Genomic DNA, 23,945 nt, shown 5'->3' with positions numbered 1-23,945 from the left:
GGGTAAGATAGATACTGCCTACAGGAAAATTACAGAGACCTTTCGAGAAAAGAGAGCCACTTGTATGAATATCAAGACCTCAGATGGAAACCCAGTTCTAAGCTAAGAAGGGAAAGCAGAAAGGCGGAAGGAGTATATAGAGGGTCTATACAAGGGCGATGTACTTGAGGCCAATATTATGGAAATGGAAGAGGATGTAGATGAAGATGAAATGGGAGATACGATACTGCGTGAAGAGTCTGACAGAGCACTGAAAGACCTGAATCAAAACAAGGCCCCAGGAGTAGACAACATTCCATTGGAACTACTGACGGCCTTGGGAGAGCCAGTCCTGACAAAACTCGACCATCTGGTCAGCAAGATGTATGAGACAGGCGAAATACCCTCAGACTTCAAGAAGAATATAATAATTCCAATCCCAAAGAAAGCAGGTGTCGACAGATGTGAAAATTACCGAACTATTAGTTTAATAAGTCACAGCTGCAAAATACTAATGCGAATTCTTTACAGACGAATGGAAAAACTGGTAGAAGCTGACCTCGGCGAAGATCAGTTTGGATTCCGCAGAAATGTTGAACACGTGAGGCAATACTGACCCTACGACTTATCTTAGAAAATAGATTAAGGAAAGGCAAACCTACATTTCTAGCATTTGTAGACTTGGAGAAAGCTTTTGACAATGTTGACTAGAATACTCTCTTTCAAATTCTAAAGGTGGCAGGGGCAAAATACAGGGAGCGAAAGGGTATTTACAATTTGTACAGAAACCAAATGGCAGTTATAAGAGTCGAGGGGCATGAAAGGGAAGCAGTGGTTGGGAAGGGAGTGAGACAGGGTTGTAGCCTCTCCCCGATGTTATTCAATCTGTGTATTGAGCAAGCAGTAAAGGTAACAAAAGAAAAATTCGGAGTCAGTATTAAAGTCCATGGAGAAGAAATAAAAACATTGAGGTTCGCCGATGACATTGTAATTCTGTCAGAGACAGCAAAGGATTTGGAAGAGCAGTTGAACGGAATGGACAGTGTCTTGAAAGGAGGATATAAGATGAACATCAACAAAGGCAAAACGAGGGTAATGGAATGTAGTCGAATTAAGTCGGGTGATGCTGAGGGAACTAAATTTGGAAATGAGACACTTAATGTAGTAAAGGAGTTTTGCTATTTGGGGAGCAAAATAACTGATGATGGTCGAAGTAGAGAGGATATAAAATGTAGACTGGCAATGGCAAGGGAAGTGTTTCTGAAGAAGAGAAATTTGTTAACATCGAGTACAGATTTAATTGTCAGGAAGTCGTTTCTGAAAGTATTTGTATGGAGTGTAGCCATGTATGGAAGTGAAACATGGACGACAAATAGTTTGGACAAGAAGAGAATAGAAGCTTTCGAAATGTGGTGCTACAGAAGAATGCTGAAGATTAGATGGGTAGATCACATAACTAATGAGGAGGTATTGAATAGAATTGGGGAGAAGAGGAGTTTGTGGCACAACTTGACAAGAAGAAGGGACCTGTTGGTAGGACATGTTCTGAGGCATCAAGGGATCACAAATTTAGCATTGGAGGGCAGCATGGAGGGTAAAAATTGTAGAGGGAGACCAAGAGATGAATACACTAAGCAGATTCAGAAGGATGTAGGTTGCAGTAAGTACTGGGAGATGAAGAAGCTTGCACAGGATAGAGTAGCATGGAACGCTGCATGAAACCAGTCTCAGGACTGAAAACAACAACAACAACAACAACAACAACAATCCAGAAATTTCCATTATTGTTATCTGAAAACAATTTATTTAAGGGTATTTATAATATACAATACCTACAGAATATATGGAGTTGAGATTTCCAGTGAGCAACTAGCTAATTGATTGAAAAATTCTCTACCTCAGTCAAAAGCCCTTTAGATACCCTTTCTAGTAAACTACTCATCTTCCCCGAAAACCTATACACAAAATTATTTGTAATAGTGATTTACACCTCCCAAAAGTAACTTTTGCTATTTCAGCCTTCAAGCTTGCTTAATTCCATGAACTGACGTCCTAGTAATTAAGATTAAGTAAATTAGGAGAATTATGAACCTTTACATTTTACATGAAACTGGGGTATGTTGTATCACTAATATAGTGTGTTTAATTTTATTATTTCTAACACACAGTTAAATAAAACTGTTACTTCATCTAATAAAATAACACCTTGTGTTAGGACTTAAGCTGGTTTACCTATAAGGGTATATGTTTTATTTTTCTCTATTTATTTTTATCCATTAATTCGTCTAAGTAGTAAATGGCAAAGATGAAAATGCAGTACACCCATAGGAATCAAGCTTGTGGAGATAGTTAGAACACAAAATTAAGAAAATTAATTTTTTTATGTTTTATAAGAACTCCCATCAGATGTTTCTTTGATCTTGTACTGTCTGTCTTCTCCTGTCCACAATAGAGAGAAGAAGTGAATTTCTGTTTAGTTCACTAATAATGTGAAACATATTAATTCTTATAATAATAAACCAATGTCGTTTATTACTTCTTTTTTCACTTGATCTATGTGTGTCAACAGTAGCTGTAATAATTCAGAGAAGCAAGAAATTTACGCAGAGCAAGCCCGATCGGTAACATCGTCTTTAAAGAAGAAGAGGTGGTAAATAACTTCAGGGCTAGAAGAAATATCATCTAATAATCTAACATTCCACGAACCTACTATGCTGTCATAGTAGGAGGAGAGGTGATACTCCTACATGGCGCATCCCAGGTGGCGGATAGGGAAGTCCTCACCGGTTTACTGGCGGACTTGAGTGAAATAAAATAGCTCTCGTGGACCAAACACACCCTCTGCGGTTAACAACCATAGTTGTAAATCGGAGCTTGCTCCAACTAAGGTTGGCAACCTTCGACAGTCAAAAATGGAAAGGTCTTTTAGGAAAAAAATTCCACCGTCCTGCTCAAAAAGGCAGGAAAAGGCTACATCGGATTCGGTGGGTAGTCAACTAGAAGACAGCAACGAATCGGAGCGTTTGCAACCATCCAAATGCACACTAAAACACAAAAAGAAGATTAAACATGAGCAAATAAATTATATAGCAACACACAACATAAACTCGCTACTTCAGACCGGAAAACTCAAGGAGCTCACAGATGAACTAAATAAACAAAAAATTTTAATAACAGGGATCCAAGAAATGAGAAACACCACAGAGGACCCATTCGAATCACAAGGATACAGAATTTATAATGGGACCAGGACCGAGGGCAATGAAACAATGTCCCCTGTTTGGAACAGGGTTTTTAGTAAACATAAAAATAATAGATTCAGTAACGCATTTCCAAGCAGTATCACCAAGAATTGCGACTCTAAGCTTTAAAACAATGAATAAAACCTATACAATAATAAATGCTCATGCCCCAACAAATGAAAAAAATTGTCTAACAAAAACAAAGGAAGAGGTAGATAAATTTTGGGACCTTCTAGAACAAACTGTGAACAGAGTAAATAAAAAGAATGTAAAAATCTTATTGGGAGATTTCAATGCTCAGTTGGGAAAAGAAAGGAAATATAAAGATATAATTGGAAAATGGAGTCCACATAAATGTACAAACAAAAACGGTCAAAGACTTGTAGAACTCTGCAGAGAACACAACCTTATATCTAAATAAACATACTTTAAGAGGAAGCCAAGTAAACTTAAAGCATGGAAACATCCAGACTGGAGGAAGGGCGAGTGGCAGCTAGACCATGTCTGTATGGACAAAAATTTTCATAAGGAGATCCACAATGTTAAAGTACTGAGAGGAGTAGACACAGGCTCAGACCATTATATGGTTAAAATTAAAATCAAATTCATGCCGTTAAAGAAGAGGACCGGAAAAACTAATAAAATAAAAAGGAGGTTTGACCCACATCAGCTAATTAAAAATAATAAGTACCAACAAATAACACAAACCATCAAATTAACAGATGATCTAGAACAACTAGTGCCTAATCTTAAAAAAGAAGCAGAGAATCTAGCTCCCTTGAACCCACGAAGGAAACATGCATGGTGGACATCAGAATGTGACAAATTCCATGAAGATAGACACCAAGCATGGTTAAAGTTTCAAACATATAAAACTGAAGAAAATGCCATCAACCTAAAAAATGAAAGAAAAAAATTCACTCAAAATATTAGAAGAATCAAGAGAGGGTTTCATAAAGATATTATAAAGTCTATAGAAGGTAATTATCATAAAACCAACTCCAGGAACTACTACAAAATCTTAGGGAAACAACTACAACAATATGAGGCCCCTACACTAATACTGAAAGATGAAGATGGAAGAATAATACACAGTAACAAGGAAAATGCAGAAATCATGGGAAAAGCATTTTACAAACTTCTGAATTGCGAGGAACCCAAAGAACCCTTACAAATCAACATAAACACCCCAATAAAAACCAAACCTAACAAACTAGACCCTCCAACTTTCCAAGAAGTAGAAGAAATTCTTAAAGAACAAAAAAATTATAAGGCATGTGGAGAAGATCAGGTTTTTGTTGAAATGTGGAAATATGCAAGTGACACAGTCAAGACCTCCTTACACATGGCTCTAACAAAAATTTGGGTAACAGAACAATTTCCCGAACATTGGACCACAGCTACCATCCACCCACTACAAAAAAATGGAGATAAGAGCAACCCAGACAACTACAGAGGAATCTCTCTCCTAGATTGCACATATAAAATTCTATCCGAGATCCTATATGAAAGAATCAAGGAGCAATTAGAACAGGAGTTAGAGGAATATCAGGGAGGTTTCAGACCATGGAGGAGCTGTGCAGAGCAGATAATTAGTTTAAAATTGATTATGGCATACTACAAGAAACGGAACAAACCTCTGGCAGTAACATTTGTAGATTTTAAGAAGGCATATGACTGTCTCCACAGACCTACAGTATTAAAAATTTTAAGAAATCTAGGACTCTATCCAAAACTAATTAAAATAATACAACTCACTCTAACCAACACCACATCAAAATTGAAGTTTAGAGGAGAAATTTCGGAACCATTCCTCATAAAAACAGGCTTAAGACAAGGTGACTGCCTATCACCATTACTTTTCAACTGTGCACTGGAATACATAATGAGAGAATGGTACAAGGACAATCCAAAGAGGATAAGAATTGGAAGTGCAAAAGATGATATTAGCTTAAACTGCTTGGGATTCGCTGATGATCTTGCTCTCCTAGCCAACACCGTTCAAGAAGCCAGGCAACAAGTGAAATCACTACAAGAAATAGCAGAGAAAGTAGGCCTTAGAATATCATTTGAAAAAACGGAGATTATGCTAACTGATCCACCACTTGCAAACAAAATTACAGTAGGAGAACAGGAAATCAAAATTGTTGATAAATTTAAATATTTAGGCGAAATAATAACATACAATCTAAATGAGAAGCCATCATGGCAAAATAGAATAAAAAAACTGAACTATGCAAATTACATTACCAAAACTACATACAACAAAAAAAGCCTATCTATAGATGCAAAATTAAAACACTATAAAACAGTTACACAACCAGAAATAACGTATGCAGCTGAAACTATCTTCAAAACAACTAATACAGCAGAAATTGACAGAATACTAAAAATAGAAAGAAGAATAATTAGGACATGTATAAATAAACAGTATAAAATAAATGGACATTGGAGAATAGCATCAAATGAAACAGTATATAAGAAAACAGAACCAGTCATGAGCACAATCAGGAAGAAACGCATCTCATTCTTTGGACATCTGATGAGAACTCCAGAAAACAGAATCAGTAAAAAAAATAATACAAAAATTGTGGAATAGCAAGAGCGACATTAAATAGATCACAGAAATTAAGGAAGATATAAAAGAACTTCAAATTACAGTAGATGACCTAAAAAACAAAACAGAGAAAACCAGAATACTGCAAGACCCGCAAACCAGACTACAAATGAAAATCAATAAAAGGAGTACAGGAAGAGTTGTCTCAGATGAAGAAAGAAAGAAAGAAAATATCTGAAAGAATGAAGAAATAATGGGCAGAAAGAAGAGCAAAACACCTTTCATATAAGAATAGCCTCTAATAATTATATTACCTAAATATCATATTAAGTTATTGTCGAACCAAATTGTATCCCTGTGTAACAACTTGTTTAGAACTTTGTATTTTTGACTACAGTGGTCCACTGAAGGCCATAAAATAAATAATAATAATAATAATAATCTAACATTATATGTTACAGATTTTTTGTGTACACGAATTGTCTGTACTGTGCAACCCTGTGTGTAAATTAACTGAGGCACATGCTCCTGAATGAACTCACTATTGTTGCGCCTCTTGTATGGTACCAACAAATTTCCATCATAATTATTATTCTTAAAATTATTAATTAATCAGCAGAATCCCTACTAAATTTGATTGTTGAATCATTATAAAGTAAGATGTAATTTGAGATTTCACTTGTGGTTTCTGATGTCTGCAAATACCTGTGGGAGCCCACAATTCAGTCAGCCGGCATCTAATAACTAAAGTGGTAACATCTGTATGTCAGCACTAGGGTAAATATCTTTGAAAAGCGTTTTTTGTTTGTTTTCTTTTTCCTTCATAAAACTGAGGTTGCAGTGCCCATGTCAATCTCAGAACACCAATAAGTGAAAGGAATTAAAAGTCACTATACACTAAGCCAACTGACAGAAGGAAAGAGAGCTAAAAACAAGGACTTCCCCTTGGAGAAAGATAAACAGAATATGTAGAGACAGCAGAGATCCCAAACTGAAGATTAGATGTCCTTCGCTGTACTGCTATGACGGATAAAAGTTAATATGTGATCAACACCGTGATCAACACCTCAAGCGCTGTTTGCTAAAATGGCTTATAACTCAGATGGCAAAATACACTAACATATAAGCAGTTAAAAAAACGGAATTGGGTCAGGAAATGAGGATCCAGCAAAGCTTGATGACAAAGCACAAAGTGGTAGAGGATCACGACATAAGAAACAGCAATGGCTAAAAATATAGTGCTCAATATGCAACATAGCTAAAATGATCTCCTTGCAACAAGAGAACCGAGAGGAGATCGACCAAGCCACTGGGAAAGATTTAATTCCCCAGAGCTTGTACCTGTGAACAGCGGACCAGTGGAGATGCCAAAGTGACACCACCCGCAACAGCAACAAAGATATCATCCAAAGGAATTAAAGAGCCAGCAGACCGAGGTAGGACTGCTGCAGCCTTGGAAGCAGTGTTAGCAGCCTCATTTCTCTGAAGACAAATGTGACCAGGAACCCACACGAAAATCACGGTGGCTCCCTCAACAGCGAGCAAGTGGAAGTTTTCTTGGCCCCGTTGCTCTAAGGGATGGACCGTATACAGCACACAGAGGCTCTGAACAGCACTGAGAGAATCGGAATATATGACGATTTAAAAGCCTGTGTTGCTGGAAGTTGTGTGTGGCTTGACAAGCTTGAAGAGCTCTGCTGTAAAAGTCGAGCAGTGTTCCGGGACCCGATACCGAAAATGGTTGGAACCAACGATGAAGGCACAACGTGATCGGTCCTAGACCCACCAGTGTACACGAAGGTGCTATCGCTAAGTTGTGTGCGAAGGTCGAGAAACTTCCAGAGACAGATCACAGCCAGAGTAGTGTCCTCGGGAAACAAATGAGATCCGAGATTAACGCCGGCTGCAGCACAAAGCCAACCCTTCAGTGTTCACACCCTTCTAAATCAGGATGAGGTGAAAGCATAGCCAAGCTCCCTCACATAGTAAAGGCAGCACTGCGGCACTGTAGCATTCATGATTCTGAGAAGTATATCCCACTCATTTCTGAGGGAGGAAGGGGGTGTGATAGTGGGTGGAGTTCAAAACCTCTGCTAAATAGCGACCCAAGGTGTTGAGCATAGACATCATCTGCTACAGGCAGGTTAGAAATTGCAGAATAGATCTTGGTCCCAGAGAAACAACAGATGTTGCCCCACACAATGGAAGTTGGAGTGAAACTGTTAAAAGAACTAGAACATGAAATCTATCCTGAAGAATGTGACGACATTGTGCATGCAACTGTTCATAACGAGTACATTTCACCAGAGTAGGACGATGGTTAAAAATGTGGAGAGCATGACTCCTCTTGCGAAACGTCATGCAACACACCTCTGTGCACCAGGGGATCGGGACTTAGCACGTGAAAGAAGTAGTATGAGGTATGGAACATTCTGCGGCAGTAAGGATTAATGTTCATAACAACTGGGGAAATGATGTTTGTCAAAGGTCACCAGGGAAGATTAAACTTTCCAGTCAGCCTCGGAAAGCTGCCAATTGGGTTTGCACATAGATAGCATAGGAATCAGCAAACAGATACTGCGTGGTAAATGGTCACTTTGCTCGAGTAAATGTCAGAGAGAATGGACCAGTCGAGATGACGGGCAAGCTGGGCAATGCAGAACAAGATGAAGAATGAAGAAAAAAACATGAAGGATAGTTCCAATGTCAGGCCACAGTAACTACAGAATACATTGCCAAAAATACACAAGACGTGTTCTCCAAGGGAGAGGAAAGAGAATAGCAGGAGGAAAGTGCACTGTGAAAATATCACCTCTGTCAGTATACTTCATTGTTTACTGGAAGTGCTTATCTGTATGTAACATTGTATATGAAATCTTATAGACAAGTTGAACGAGTTTATGAGTAAGAAATATCAATAGGTAACACGCTAACTAATGCTGTGTTATTTACATCATTTTATAACTTGATATGAAACAGGATTACATCCGACAACCACATGGGCAATCAACAACTAACTACTGAGACACTTCGAACACAGGTAATCCAAATTCAAATCTCCTGCTCTAATTCACACTTTAAAGGCTTACGAGTTCTGTTCACATTTACAGACACCTATCACCCATTACACACCTCTGTGTAGATTCTTAGCCAAAATGTTGCAGCTTGCTTAACTACTTTTTCTGTCTACCCAGCCAGAAGCTGCAGCTGAGTTCCAGCAGTGACTAAGCATTGACAACACACTGGCACACACTAAGGGCCCCCACACCAGTGACTGTACAACCATTTCAGTACCACATAAGTCACCCACTGTTACAGAAAGAAGCTGACAATCAACAAAGGAGCAAGCTCACATACCATCAATACAGCCACTAGGCTGGCCAGAATAAACGCTTGTTGAAACTTGTTCCCTGGAACATTGTCTCTCTATTTCTAGAGGAACTGATGTAGTTCCCAGCACATGCCTGTCTAATGTCTTTTGGTATGCCTCGTGACACTCCAACAAGAAGCATGCTACATAAACAACAAGCTCAGGAAATTCCAGTCAGGAATATCAACAATGTAGGAAAAGACAGATTGCTACTTACCATAAAGAAGGCACGTCAAGTTGCAGACTGCCACAATTAAAAGCTACTTACATAAAGCTTTCAGTCACAGCCTTCATCACACACAATTCATACACAAAAGCAATCACATCTCATGCGCACATGACCGCCAACTCCAGCATCTTGGGCTGGAATGCAACTATCGCATGGGATACAAGCAGCAATCTGGAGGGAGTGGGGAAGGAGAAGGGATAGTAGTGTAAGGGGTGGGGTGGGGTGGGGAAAAAAGGGAGAGAGAGAGGGGGGGGAGGGAGGGAGGGAGGGAGGGAGGGAGGGAGGGGAGAGGGAGAGGGAGAGAGGGAGAGAGGGAGAGGGAGAGGGGGGAGAGGGAGGGGGAGAGGGAGAGGGAGAGAGGGAGGGGGGAGAGGGAGGGGGGAGAGGGAGGGGGGAGAGGGAGGGGGGGAGAGGGAGGGGGGGGAGAGGGAGGGGGGAGGGAGAGGGAGAGGGAGAGGGAGAGGGAGAGGGAGAGGGAGAGGGAGAGGGAGAGGGAGAGGGAGAGGGAGAGGGAGAGGGAGAGGGAGAGGGAGAGGGAGAGGGAGAGGGAGAGGGAGAGGGAGAGGGAGAGGGAGAGGGAGAGGGAGAGGGAGAGGGAGAGACTGTCTGATCGAGTGTGCAGGAACTACTAGACTCCCAACAGGCGCAACATCAGAAGGTCTCGGGGCAGGGATGTGGGGAACAAAGCAATGATTGCTGTAGAGATGTTAAATGACACCTGCTGTAATCATGTGTCATCAGGTGTCATTTGCCAGCTCTGCTGCAATCATTGCACAGTCTTTTATAATGGTATGACTATCAACGAACAGCTGTCCACCAGGATGAACAGCCACCAACAAACAGTGGCCGAGAGCAAAGCAGACCACCCTGTGGCACAACACAGAGCTGAACGTAACATACTTGATTTCAATGGCTGCTTCACTACCCGAGACATTTGTATCCTTCTCTCCAGCCATTTGTATCCTTCTCTCCACTAACAGTTTTTCTGAACTGTGCAGACAGAACTTAGCCTTACAATACATTCTCCACTCCCGTAATTATCCTGGCCACAACCAATAGTAATATACTGACCCCACACCTTCCATTCAACAGTTTCCACCCTCAACGTCCTACCATCGCCTTCCCATTCTCCTCTCCCACTCTTTTTATTTGCAGCCCTCTGCCAACACATCCCCCCATCTCTCCCTGTTCCTCTCCTTTTTTGCTCCTTTTTCCCCACCTCACAACCTCCTGATGCTGCACCTGTTGGCATTCTAGTACCTGCATACTCAACCAGACAGTGTACGCTCTCTTCCCATCCATACACTACTATGCCTTCCCCTTCCCCGCTCCCTTCAGACTGCTGCTTGCATCCCATGCGATAGCTGCATTCTGGCTTGAGATGCTGGAGTTGGCAGTCATGTGTGCGTGAACAGTGTTTGTGAATAGTGCGTCTTCTCTTTTACTGATGAAGGGTGTGGCCGAAAGCTTTATGTAAGTGTTTTAATTGTGCTTCTTCTTTACATTAAGTAGCAATCTGTCTTTTTCTACATTGTTGATAACAAGCTCTGTAAGATCCACACATAATACAGCAGCTACACCACAGGACTCACTGATGACATTTCTTGTCTTATTGATCAAATGTGTCATCTGCAGTATTTGCAAAAAGAAGACTGACATACCTGCATTGCTGCAAGTAGTATATTAACTTGGTTCCACCACCTCCATGAACTAAGGACTTCTCCAGAAACTGGAAAAAGCACTTCTCCTCCATAGGTGTCAATGTTAGGTAAAATATCTGATCCATGAGCTCAGCTCGGTGTAACTCTGTAAAATAAAGAGTGTAAGTATATTTATTTAAAGTTGCCAAGATGATTATCTTTACTTACAGAAGTTAATACTGCTAGTACGGTAAGAAATTCTCATAATGTAAACATAAATAAAAAATGGATGGGGATTGCAAAAATAATTTACCTATTTAGAAAGGTTGCTTATACAAATAGGACCTGAATCAACATCAATGTTGATTTGACAAAATATTTTAGATGGAATGGTTTAATGGGTTAATGCTACCATGAACTTACTACTTTAAAAAAATTGCATGATTTTCTTTACATGGGGAACCTTACCTCCAAATTTATTAAAATGTAAAAAATAATTGTTTTCGCCTCAGCTGTTTATTACTTTAACTGCAACATTTTATTCAATGCATATACAAGACTGCCAGTTGGTGTTCATTTACTTCCAGTTTTTCATTGAATACAATGCCTCCACATTTCTTTTTAGTGCCTGTTAAGTTATTAATTTTGTGATTTTAATTTAAATGTTGTTTCTTTTGATGTTCATGAATCCATCAATCTCACTTTGAGCCCCCCCTTAACCTGTTATCTGAAGTGAGCTATAACCAATATAAAACGCAAATCACTATAGCTCTTCCACAGAACTTGTGGCTTCTGTCATTCTCCAGGTGCCATGTAATTGCTGCACCCATGCAGAAGCACAGAGCCAGGTGAATATCAGAAACGAAGACTGGCCATCATGACCTTTCTCAGTTTAACCTATTGCAACTACATGGATTGTATAAAATAAACAGCAATCTTCAGCATCCAAAACAGTCTGAACCATCTGAGGCTTGATGGAGACAAGTTTTGAAAGTGAGAAAGGAATTTTAAACCATTCTTCAAGACAAAAAAGGACATAACTGACTGCTAAAACTGAGATATTACAATAGTGGAAGAAGGTAATATTTATTTCAATCCTGGCTTATCATGAAGATTCAATTCCCAGCTGGGAACACAGCCCACATCACTGGATGATAATGGACATCTAAATTGATTTTGTTACAATTTTAACTTAACTTTTATGTCAAGAAAGACTAAGGACCACTGAAAACCATTACAGTAGAACCTCCATTATCCAACATTTGATTAAGCAACTTCTCAGATTATCTGATTATGTATCCGACCATTTGTCTGCACTCCGCGCCAAACAGTGTGCTGTTGTTATCAATCGGTTTTACTGCTGTCATGGCAAGATGTCCATCCGAGACATACTTCTCATGCATGCTTAGTTAACAGACTACTGTACTGCTAGACTGTTTACTTTACTGTACCCATTAACCTTCTGTTTATCTGTGCAGTTTTTGAATACAGTACTACACTCCTTTTAACTTTTAAGTTGCTGCGTAGTTTTATAAAGTTTATAAAGTTGTGATTAAGAAGTTTAAGGGATTCTGAACGTCTAAAAATGGCTATAAAACAGTAAAGGAAACTTGTTGAGTACACAACTGAACAGGAACTAAGCGTTCTCCAAAGAGTTGATAAAGCTGTGTCAGTTGCTAAGATCTTTAAGCTTTTTCATTAACTGTAGATAGTGAAAAAGTTTTAAAAACTAGAAAAGCCTTGAAAAAAGGCAACTAGAAAAGCACTGAAAAAAGAAAAAAAAACCTGAGTTATTGGATGACACTGTGTGAACTTTATTTTCTTCAGGAAAGACATAAGGGAACCCCACTTTCAGGAGTTATCATCCAAGAGAAACCTTTTCAGCTGTGCCAAAAACCTTCCTTCCGTGTGGGTGGGGGTGGGGGTGGGGGGGAGGGGGGGGAGATGTATTCAAAGCAAGTGAAGGTTGGCATCATCACTTGCATTAGGCAAGTTGCTATTTCAGGTGAAAAACTTTCTGCTGATGGTAATGCAGGTAAGCAGTTTTTGGAAAATTCGGGAACATAGTCTCAAAAAATTACACTAGGGGCTGGTCAGTTATACAACATCAATGAAATGGGGCAGAACTATAAGAAGCTATCTCAAAACAAAATAACCTTGCCTCATAGACAGCAACCCAAGTCATTACCATAAATTGCTGTTGTTTGTAATCAGCAAATCTAACAAGACAAAGAGCCTTCAAAACCAAACACATTGGCACTTCCTGTCTATCATAAAGTTTGAATGTTCTGTGATGAATAGTAATTTATTTCAAGAATGGTTTTTTGATGCATTTGTTCTAGCTGTTAAGAAATACTTGAAATCAAAAACCTACCACACCACGCAAATGTAATGCCAGACAATGCTCCAACCCAAGCCTCTCAGGTCTAAACTTCAAACTGACATAAAAACTATTTTTTTTTTTTACTCCCCACCCCCCTTTCTACACGGCTACAATAATTCAGCCAGTAGTCCAGGGTGTTACTGAGTGGATATAAGGGCATAACAGGAGGAGAAATGTCAGCATTTCAATAGAGAAAACAGAAGAGGGTTGTGATCTTTTTGATTCACTGAAAATCCTAAACATGAAAGAAGTAATTCACAGTTCCTCACACTTGGGAAGAACTTAAGAAATGTTGTTGTTGTTGTTGTTGTTGTTGTTGTTGTTGTGGTCTTCACTCATGAGACTGGTTTGATGCCACTCTCCATGCTACTCTATCCTGTGCAAGCTTCTTCATCTCCCAGTACCTACTGCAGCCTACATTCTTCTGAATCTGCTTAGTGATTCATCTCTTGGTCTCCCTCTACGATCTTTACCCTCCATGCCGTCCTCCAATACTAAATTTGTGAGCCCTCGATGTCTCAGAACATGTCCTACCAACTGATCCCTTCTTCTAGTCAAGTTGTGTCACAAGCTCCTCTTCTCCCCAATTCCATTCACTACCTCATCATTAGTTATGTTATCTACCCATCTAATCTTCAGCATTCTTCTGTAGCACCACATTTCGAAAGCTTCTATTCTCTTCTTGTCTAAACTATTTATCGTCCACATTTCACTTCCATACATGGCTACACTCCATACAAATACTTTCAGAAATGACTTCCTGACATTTAAATCTGTACTCTATGTTAACAAATTTTTCTTCTTCAGAAACGCTTTCCTTGCCATTGCCAATCTACATTTTATATCCTCTCTACTTCGACCATCATCAGTTATTTTGCTCCGCAAATAGCAAAACTCCTTTACTACTTTAAGCGTCTCATTTCCTAATCTAATTCCCTCAGCATCACCTGATTTAATTCGACTACATTCCATTATCCTCCTTTTGCTTTTGTTGATGTTCATCTTAAATCATCCTTTGACGACACTGTCCATTCCGTTCAACTGCTCTTCCAAGTCCTTTGCTGTCTCTGACAGAATTACAATGTCACTGGCGAACCTCAAAGTTTTTATTTCTTCTCTATGGATTTTAATACCTACACCAAGTTTTTCTTTTGTTTCCTTCACTGTTTGCTCAATATACAGATTGAATAACATCGGGGAGAGGCTATAACCCTGTCTCACTCCCTTCCCAACCACTGCTTCCCTTTCATACCCCTCGACTCTTATAACTGCCATCTGCTTTCTGTACAAATTGTAAATAGCCTTTCACTCCCTGTATTTTACCCCTGCCACCTTCAGAATTTGAAAGAGAGTATTCCAATCAACATTGTCAAAAGCTTTCTCTAAGTCTACAAACGCTAGAAACGTAGGTTTGCCTTTCCTTAATCTTTCTTCTAAGATAAGTCGTAGGGTCAGTATTGCCTCACGTGTTCCAACATTTCTACAGAATCCAAACCAATCTTCCCCGATGTCGGCTTCTATCAGTTTTTCCATTCGTCTGTAAAGAATTCGCGTTAGTATTTTGCAGAACTTAAGAAAACCACTCTACAAAAATCATGAAAGAAGGTTTGTCCTAGCCTAAACCAAGAGAACGAATGTCCAGAAACTAATGAGTCAGACACCGAAGATTTAGTCAATGATTTATGAACTCTTCAGAATGATATCCAGCATGCTGATTTAGAGGAACAGTGAAAGGAAAATGACGTCGCTGCTGTTACCAACTAAGAACATTGTTATGATCAGATCATCGATCTTGTATTGCAACCGTACTATGTCTATCAACAGTAATAAGATCATGAAAAAGAAGAAGAGAAAAAGATCAGCCACTCTGCAGCAGAGGTGTTCCCTCAAATATTTGAAACAGCCGCCAACCATTAAAGCTATGGACATATAATGGGAAAAGAAGCAGCCTGATGCAGCAGCAAGGTCAAGGTTTAGGAAATTTAAACAAAACACTTTTACACTTTTTACAATACATTCTGAGTGCTTGAAATTTTCTGGTTTCTTTTCTCTTCATTAGAAATTTTTTTAATTAATTTTTATTTTTTACACAGTTTTGAGTTCTGTAAATGACCTGTTTCGTTCTCCTCTGATTATCTGAGGTTTTTTGCGTTCGAACTACCCGCTAGTAGCAAAAGAGACAGTTACTTGAGGTTCTACTGTACATGTTATTCAAACTATTACATTAGCCTGCACCCATGTTCAAACATTCAATGAAGACCATATGGTCACATCCTGTGATAAAGAATAATGGAACAGGACAGTTGCTAGACTACATTACCACAGTGGCCAGTAATGCAGGTTCCTTGAACCGCTCTTCTGAATCACCTGGTGTACAAGATGTTTCCCCAACAGCAACTCTACCAAGAATGTTTTGTTAATAGACTTTCCATCACACTGATTCCAACTACAACGTGTCCTCCACATCTCTGTTAATCTTTGCAATCAAGCAATGGAAACTCCAGGTACGAATATCAAGAATGTAGGAAAAAAGAGACTGCTACTTACTGTACAGAAGACACGTCAAGTTGCAGCTAGGCATGATTAAAATACACTCACATGTAGCTTTCACCCACATCCTTCGTCAGTCAAGACACACACACACACACACACACACACACACACACACACACACACACACACGACTGCCAACTCCAGCACCTCAGGCCGAAATGCAACATCACGTGGGATGCAAGCAGAAATCTAGAGGGGGTGGGGAAGGGGAAGGAATAGTAGTGTATGTGTGGGAAGAGAAACAAACACTGTCTGGTGGGGTGCACAGGGACTAGTCTCCAACAGATGAAGTGTTGTGGGGCAGAGAGGTGGGAAAAGAGGAGCAAAAAAGAAGAGGAGTGGGGAAATATGGGCGAATGTGTCGGCAGAGGGTTGCAAATAAGCAGGGTGGGAGAAGAGAATGGGGAGGAGATGATAGGACATCGGGGGTGGAAACTGTTTGGTGGAGGGTGTGGGGACAGTATGTTACTGTAGGTTGAGGCCAGGCTAATTACAGGAGCAGAGAAAGTGTTGTATGGATAACTCCCATCTGCGCAGTTCAGAAAAGCTGGTGATGGAGAAAAGTAGTCAAACGGCTTGGGTAGTGAAGCAGCCATTGAAATGAAGTGTGTTATGTTCAGCTGCATGTTGTGCCTCAGGGTGGTTTACTTTGGCAGTGGCCGTTCATCTTGGTGGACAGCTGGTTGGTATTCTTACCAATATAAAAAGCTGTGCAATAATTGCAGCAGAGCTTGTAAATGGCATGGCTCCTTTCAATGTGACTCGGCCCCTGGTGAGGTAGGGTAAACCTGTGACAGGACTAAAGTACGAAATGCTAGGTGGGTGGATTGGGCAGGTTTTGCACCTGGGTCTTCAACAGGGGGATAATCCTTGTGGCAAGAAGTTGGGATTGGGAGTGGCATAGGGATGGATTAAGAGGTTGTGGAGGTTGGGTGGGTGACGGAACATTACTTTAGGAGGATGGGAAGTATCTCAGATTGGATGTGCCTCCTTTCAGGGCACAAAGACAGGTAATCAAAGCCCTGGCAAAGGATGTGGTTGAGTTGTTGAAGTCCGGAGTGGTACTGGGTGACGTAGGGACACATTTTTGTGGCTGGTTTTTGGGAATGGTGAGAGGATTGGGGTTGCGAGGGAAACAGCATAGGACATCTAGTTGCGGACTATGTCTAGGTGATAGTGCCTGTCTGTCAAGGCCTTAGTGAGACCTTCAGTATATGGAGCAAGTGAGTTTTTGTCACTGCAGACACGCCGTCCCCGGGTAGCCAGTCTATATCGCAGGGATTTTTTGGTGTGAAATGAATGACACCTGTCAAAATGCAGGTACTGTTGGTAGCTGGCAGGTTTAATGTGGACAGAGGTGCAGATGGAGCCATCAGAGAGGAGGTGGTCAACATTTAGGAAGGTGGCACACTGGTTTGAGGAGGACCACAAGAAGCCAGTGGGAGAGAAAGTGTTGAAATTGTGAAGTAACGAAGATATAGGGTCTTGAGTCCAGATCATGGATATCATCAAGGAACCTGAACCAGACTAGCAGTTTGGTGTTTTGGGAGGCCAGGAAGGTCTCCCTCTAGATGACACATTAAAAGGTTGGCATAGGAAGGTGCCATGCAGGTGTTCATGGCTGTGCCGCAGTTTTGTTTATATACCTCTCTGCAAATGAGAAGTAGTTGTGGGTTAGGATAAAGTTAGTAAAGTGTATGAGGAATGAGGTAGTGGCTTTGGAGTCTGAAGGACATTGGGAAAGGTAGTGTTCAATAGCAGTAAGGCCATGAGCCTCAGGGATGTTGGTGTGTACAGAGGTGGCATCAACAGTGATGAGTAGGGTGCGGATGATGGAGAGACGGTTGGTATCTTTGATGTGGGAAGCTAGATTATGGCCAATTGGTTGGAGGTGTTGGTCAACAAGTGCCGAAATTCTTTCAGTGGGGACACACTAACCGCCACAGAGGGGTGTCCAGGATTGTTGGGTTTGTGGATTTTGGGGAGCATGAATAAGGTGGGTGTGCAGGGTGTCTTAGGGGTGAGCAGGGAAATGGACTTACGGGAGATGTTTTGGGAAGGGCTAAATGCTTTAAGTAGGGATTGAAGTTTGAATTGGACTTCTGGGATGGGACTACAGCGGCAAAGTTTTAGTGGTGGAACCTTTGTCTGCAGGTACAATGATTAGGTCTGGATTTGTTTTGGGGTTGTGTATGGCTGTTATTTCTTCTACTGAAAGGGGGTGCGGAAGGGACATGGGGAAGGATGGTGAGGTTAAGTTGGGATAAGGAATTCCTGGAAGGTGACCAATGAGTGGCTAGGGGTGTGTGTGTGTGTGTGTGTGTGTGTGTGTGTGTGTGTGTGTGTGTGTGTGTGTGTGTGTGTGTGTGTGCGTGCGTGGGTGTGTGTGTGGAGGGGGGGGAACACAAGTGGATGGTGGTACAAAGGCGGGTTCAGTGTTGGAATAAGGGTAGTTTTGGTTGGAAGGATGGATTGGCAGTGCTTCCATTGCATGGATTGGGAGAAGGAGAGGAGGTCTTTAAAATCTAGCTAGTTAAATTTGGGTGTAGGGCTAAAGGTGAGGCCTTCAGATAGGGCTGAAACTTCTGTGGAGCTGAGGGTTTTGGAGGAAAGGATAACGACAGTGTTACGGGAATGTTTTGACTCTGGTTTTGGTGGAGGGTTAGTAGGGAGTTTTGGGGGATGTGGCAAATTGAAAAGGTCAGCTAGGCAGGGTTTAGCTGCTATGAGGGGTAGACAATAACACTTTGGGTATGATAGGGATTGGACAGTGGTGCCCTGAGGTGGCAGTGGGGTGTCACCAGGTAGGGTAATTTATGGAGGTGGTGTCTGGAATGCCCCTCCAGGTGCTGGAGAGCAAGGGATTCAATTTCGGAGATGTGATGTGTAGAGTAGGGATTGTAGAGTAGAATAATCTTGTGGAGGGAGGAGAGGTAGTACAGAGATGCCTGTGCCATGGAGATGTATTTTTGCAGTACCACTTTTGTGAGGGCCAGGGATTGGCGGAATCTGAAAAGATATAGGTCATTGTGAAAAGAAGGGTGGATCCAGATAAAGGAATCTTCACAGCTAGGCTGTTTGGGGGGACACCAAGGTTTATGCAGCAGTTGAGAAACAGAATGTGGGACTGGGTTTTAGCCAGGGAAAGGGATACTTTTCTAAACTGGTGCAGAAAGAAGGAGCAAGGGTATATTGCAGCAGGAGTGACGCAAAGGAAATGGGAATGACATAGAAATGGGCAAAAAAGGTGTTGGTGGTTGGGAGAAGAGCTGGAAGCACTTTAAATCAATTCTGCAACTTGGCTATTAGAGAGAATAATTTTGCTTACTGTCTGTCAATGTCTTTAATATCATTTTTCCTGCCACTATTGCCTTTTGTACATCCATTTCTACCACAAAACATGTATGTTTTCATAGTACTAGATACACCAGGTCTGAAATATATCTAGCAGATTCACAACTTATCATTGGTGCACCTCGAATGGGCAAGAATTGACAATTTGCCCTAGCTGCAACCCTTGAGATATAATGAGACAGAAAAAGAAAGAAAAAAAAGAAAGAAAGGGAGGAGGAGGAGAAGGAGGAAGGGGCAACTCAAAACACTTCCAAAGATGCCAATATAGGTTCCTTTACAGAAATCATAGAAAACAATCTCTAAAGATGAGGCATTTGTAACAGGGTGTTCATGGTATATAGTCCTACTCTTGTACATTAACCTGACAGAGTAGCCGAGGACCGAAGTTCCAAGTCTAACGGCTGCAGATTCTGATTAAATGCTTACATTACTCCATCTTGCGGCAATGCAGTTACACTGTAATATACTGAAGCACCAAAGGAACTGGAATCGGCATGCGTATTCAAACACAGAGACATGTAATCAGGCAGAATACTGCACTGTGGTTGGCAATGCCTATATAAGACAACAAGTGTCTGGCACAGTTGTTAGATCAGTTACTGCTGCTACAAAGGCAGGTGATCAAGACTTAAGTGAGTTTGAATGTGGCGTTATAGATGGTGCACAAGTGATGGAACACTCCATCTCCGAATCAGCCACGAAGTGGGGATTTTCCTATACTATCATTTCACGAGTATACCGTGAATACCAGGAATCCAGTAAAACATCAAATCTCCAACATCGCTAGAGCCGGAAAAAGTTCCTGCAAGAACGGGTCCAATGAAGAGTGAAGAGAGTAGTTCAACATGACAGAAGTGCAACCCTTCCACAAATTGCTGCAGATTTCAGTGCTGGGCCATCCACAAGCACGTGAACCATTCAACTGAACATCATCGATATGGACTTTCGGCGTCAAAAGCCCACTCGTATGCCCTTGATGACTCCACGACACAAAGCTTTATGCCTCGCCTGGTCCCATCAACACTGACATTGGACTGATGATGACTGGAAACATGCTGCCTGGTCGGACGAGTATCGTTTCAAACTGTATTGAGCGGATGGGCATGTATGGGTATGGAGGCAACCTCATGAATCCATGGACCCTGCATGTCAGCAGTGGATTGGTCAAGCTGGTGGAGGCTCTGTAATGGTGTGGGGCATGTGCAGTTGGAGGGGCATGGGACCCCTGATACATCTAAATACGACTCTGACAGGTGACACATACATAAGCATCCTGTCTGATCACCGCATCCATTCATGTCCATTGTGCATTCTGGCGGAGATGGGCAAATCTAGCAGGACAATGCAACGCCCCACACAACAGTGTTTAAACACTTCTGTTGGCCACCAAACCCCTCAGACATGAACATTACTCGGCATATCTGGGACGCCTCGAAATGTGCTGTTCAGGAAAGATCTCTGCCCCCTTGTACTATTACAGATTTACGGAAAGCCCTTCAGGATTCATGGTGTCCATTCCCTCCAGCACTTCTTCAGATACAAGTCGAGTCCACGCCATGTCGTGTTGCAGCACTTCTGCACGTTTGTGGGGGCCCTACAAGATATTAGGCAGGTGTACCAGTTCCTCTGGCTCTTTAGTGTCTCTTACATGTAATTTAAAACAAGCAAAGGAAACATGCACAGTTTTCACTGAGTAAAATAACAACCTTCAACAGCTTGACCAGGGTTCAGCTTCGTAATACTACAACGTAAACAAGTTTGTACAAAAATAATTTAAATTAAGCAAAATAAAGTGCTATCGAAAGGTCTGAGGTTCAGCTTCCAGTTGGTCAAAGGACCTTCCTTTTCTGTCCTGTATAGCCTCTTTCAGTAACTAATGCATGAAATGTATGTTGTACTGTGGTTTAGAGTTCACGTTAAACTGTACACAATCCTGTAATTGGCTGATTAAGTCAGTTCAAAAGCAGAGGAAAGCAAGAACACACCTCCAGTATGACAACAATGTGTATTCAAATCAACCTTCAAAATGAGGGCTTTGTTTATTACTAGGCAGATAACTTCAGTGTAGCAGGATAATTTATTATTTGTGCAATTTTGTTATGAACTATCTGAAATATTCTTATAATGCATGCAGAAAGAGTAAAACAAAGAGTAAATATTAACACATTACCACGAAGAAAAAACTCCATCAACTCTTGGTTGCTTTCTCCAATTGAGTACATGCTCTGGCATTCATAAGCCTCCAAAACTTTCTTATTTTCAATTAAAATTGAGATTTTTAATCTGAAATAAAATTAATAACATTTACCAGTGTGTTTTCCTCTCACAAAGCCTATATTTAAATAAGAAAGAATACTGAAAAAGTATTGTCTAATTTTTTAAATATAATATTTATTGCACTATACATAAAATGTGTGTGGCTTACGCAGAGAAAACAACGTGTATGGCTTACGCTGATAAAACAGTATGGATCAGCTTAAACATCCACAGTTTGTTTCAGTCTTCAAACAATTCAAGGAATGTCTCTGTTCTTATTGTTTTTTTCACCACTGACAGTGATTTGCCAATTTGAAAAATGTAACTGCACCATGGTTCAGAACTTTGTTAAACTGTTGGTCCCCTGTAACTGACTAGGCAAGTCAATTTGAATATCTGATAGAATTATGCCTAATAAACAAGTGCAGTGTTCAACCAGCCGCGTTAAGGGCAGTCTTGCCTTTAAGCAAATTGTTTGCGTAACTGTTGGGATATTTAGAATTATTGTTTAGGTGTGTATGGAAAAATATGATGACAAGAGACAAAACACATGTTTGGTGGCTTTATTCATACATGACACCTTGCACACAATAGATGCAGGTTTACAGGTAGATTCGGTTTCCCCAGACTCCTGAGAGGCAATATACACTGTACGACATAATTGACTGCCAAAGAACAATCATATGATGTATCTTTGCAAATTTGTGATAGTAACAATATGATGAGAAGGAAAGTTGCTACTCACCATATAGCGGAGATGCTGAGTAGCGTCTCCGCTATATGGTGTGCAGCAACTTTCCTTCTCATAATGTTGTTACATTCAATCCTGGATTTTCCAATTTGTGACTGTCTTGATGAATTTATATTACTGAACGATCATCCTCAAACACAGGACATGGTACTCACACCCATTTGCAGTTCTCCTATCTAATAGCTTCCAGGGTACACAAAAATTTGATTTTCAATATTTTGCATAACTAATGACTAAATTTAAAAAGCTGACATAATCTACTCATTAACAGGTATGATCTTATATTAAAAGTGTAACACAATAAGTAGTACAATTAGAAACTGTGTGTTTTGTCTCAAGGCAACATATCTGACAATGTGCAAATGATCAGATTTCATTCATCCAGTATTTGAGAATGAGAACACTTAGCGACTTCCAACAAACTTTACACAATTTCAAACCCTTCTGAAACTTTTTTACTAAATGTTAATGGTTGTGTATATTAATTGAAAGTTATTTCAAACACAAGAAAAATAATAATATATGGAAACTAAAGTTACTTCATGAATATTTCACAACTCTGCCACCCAGCAGACCTTTTCAGAAGGGAAATGGAAAATTTAAAATTTGTTGGAAGTGCTGCGGGTAAAATGAAATGCATTTGTAAAAGAAATCACAAACAATAAGCTAGTGTGAACAATTCTAGAGTGTTGTTCCAGTGTCTGAAGTCCTTATCAATAAAGCACAATGCACAGAAATTCAGGGACACACAGCTAGGATTGTAACATATTGGTATCGCCATTCAAAGTTGTAACAGAAATGCTGAGGGAACTTTCATGTGAATCTTTGGAACAAAGAAGATGATCATGAGAACAGAAGAAAAGATTATTGGGAATACAGAGGTATATAGACAGTCATTTTTGTCCTCCCTCAATATACAACTGCAGTAGGAAATATTGATACAATGTACCGTCTGCTATGAACTGTACAGTTGCACACAGAGTATATAAGATGTCATAAATTCCAGTGAATAACATGAAATGGAAGACTAAACATATAGGTATGAGAAGTACTGGAAGTGTGATGCATATTGTCACTGTTGAATTGAATGACCTTCAATATAAATTTCAATTAAAGATGCAAGGAGCTTAGTGTGTGTGTGTGTGTGTGTGTGTGTGTGTGTGTGTCACTTTTAGAGAGATCTTTGAAAGATTACCGTATTTACTCGAATCTAAGCCGCACTTTTTTTCTGGTTTTTGTAATCCAAAAAACCACCTGCGGCTTAGAATCGAGTGCAAAGTAAGCGGAAGTTCTGAAAAATGTTGGTAGGTGGCGCCACAACTAACTTCTGCTGTCTAATATATGTAGCGCTACACAGGCATGCTTTGCAGGCACAAAGATAAATACTGGCGCCAAAACCTCTGCGGTAATAAAAAAAAAAAAAAGGAGAGAGTGAGAGTGAGAGAGAGAGAGAGAGAGAGAGAAGAAGTAAGTTTCGACCACTGCATTTTCATACATTATCCATCGAAGTAAATACAAATTCCGTATTGTTCATCTTCGAATATTGCAGCTTTTCAATGTACTATGAAAATCCGACTGGCAAGGCTGTTAGGGATGTTTGTGTCCATATGGCCAACTCTACGTTCTGAATT

General features: G+C 40.5%; 1 protein-coding gene across 1 annotated transcript in view; it reads right to left on the bottom strand.

Annotated features, from left to right (window-relative positions):
• LOC124789141 (protein ELYS) overlaps positions 1 to 23,945 on the bottom strand; it is a 259,690-nt gene that overhangs the window by 124,240 nt on the left and 111,505 nt on the right. Inside the window, exons 16-17 of the mRNA XM_047256434.1 lie at positions 21,478 to 21,590; positions 11,039 to 11,183 (exon numbers count right to left, since the gene is read on the bottom strand). Of these exons, the coding sequence (XP_047112390.1) occupies positions 11,039 to 11,183; positions 21,478 to 21,590 (258 nt within the window). The remainder of the gene's footprint in view (positions 1 to 11,038; positions 11,184 to 21,477; positions 21,591 to 23,945) is intronic.

The sequence above is a fragment of the Schistocerca piceifrons genome, chromosome 3 (assembly GCF_021461385.2).
Source record: "Schistocerca piceifrons isolate TAMUIC-IGC-003096 chromosome 3, iqSchPice1.1, whole genome shotgun sequence".
Classification (NCBI taxonomy): Eukaryota; Metazoa; Arthropoda; class Insecta; order Orthoptera; family Acrididae; genus Schistocerca; species Schistocerca piceifrons.
The sequence above is the reverse complement of the archived record's forward strand: the minus strand, read 5'-3'. Positions and strand labels throughout refer to the sequence as shown.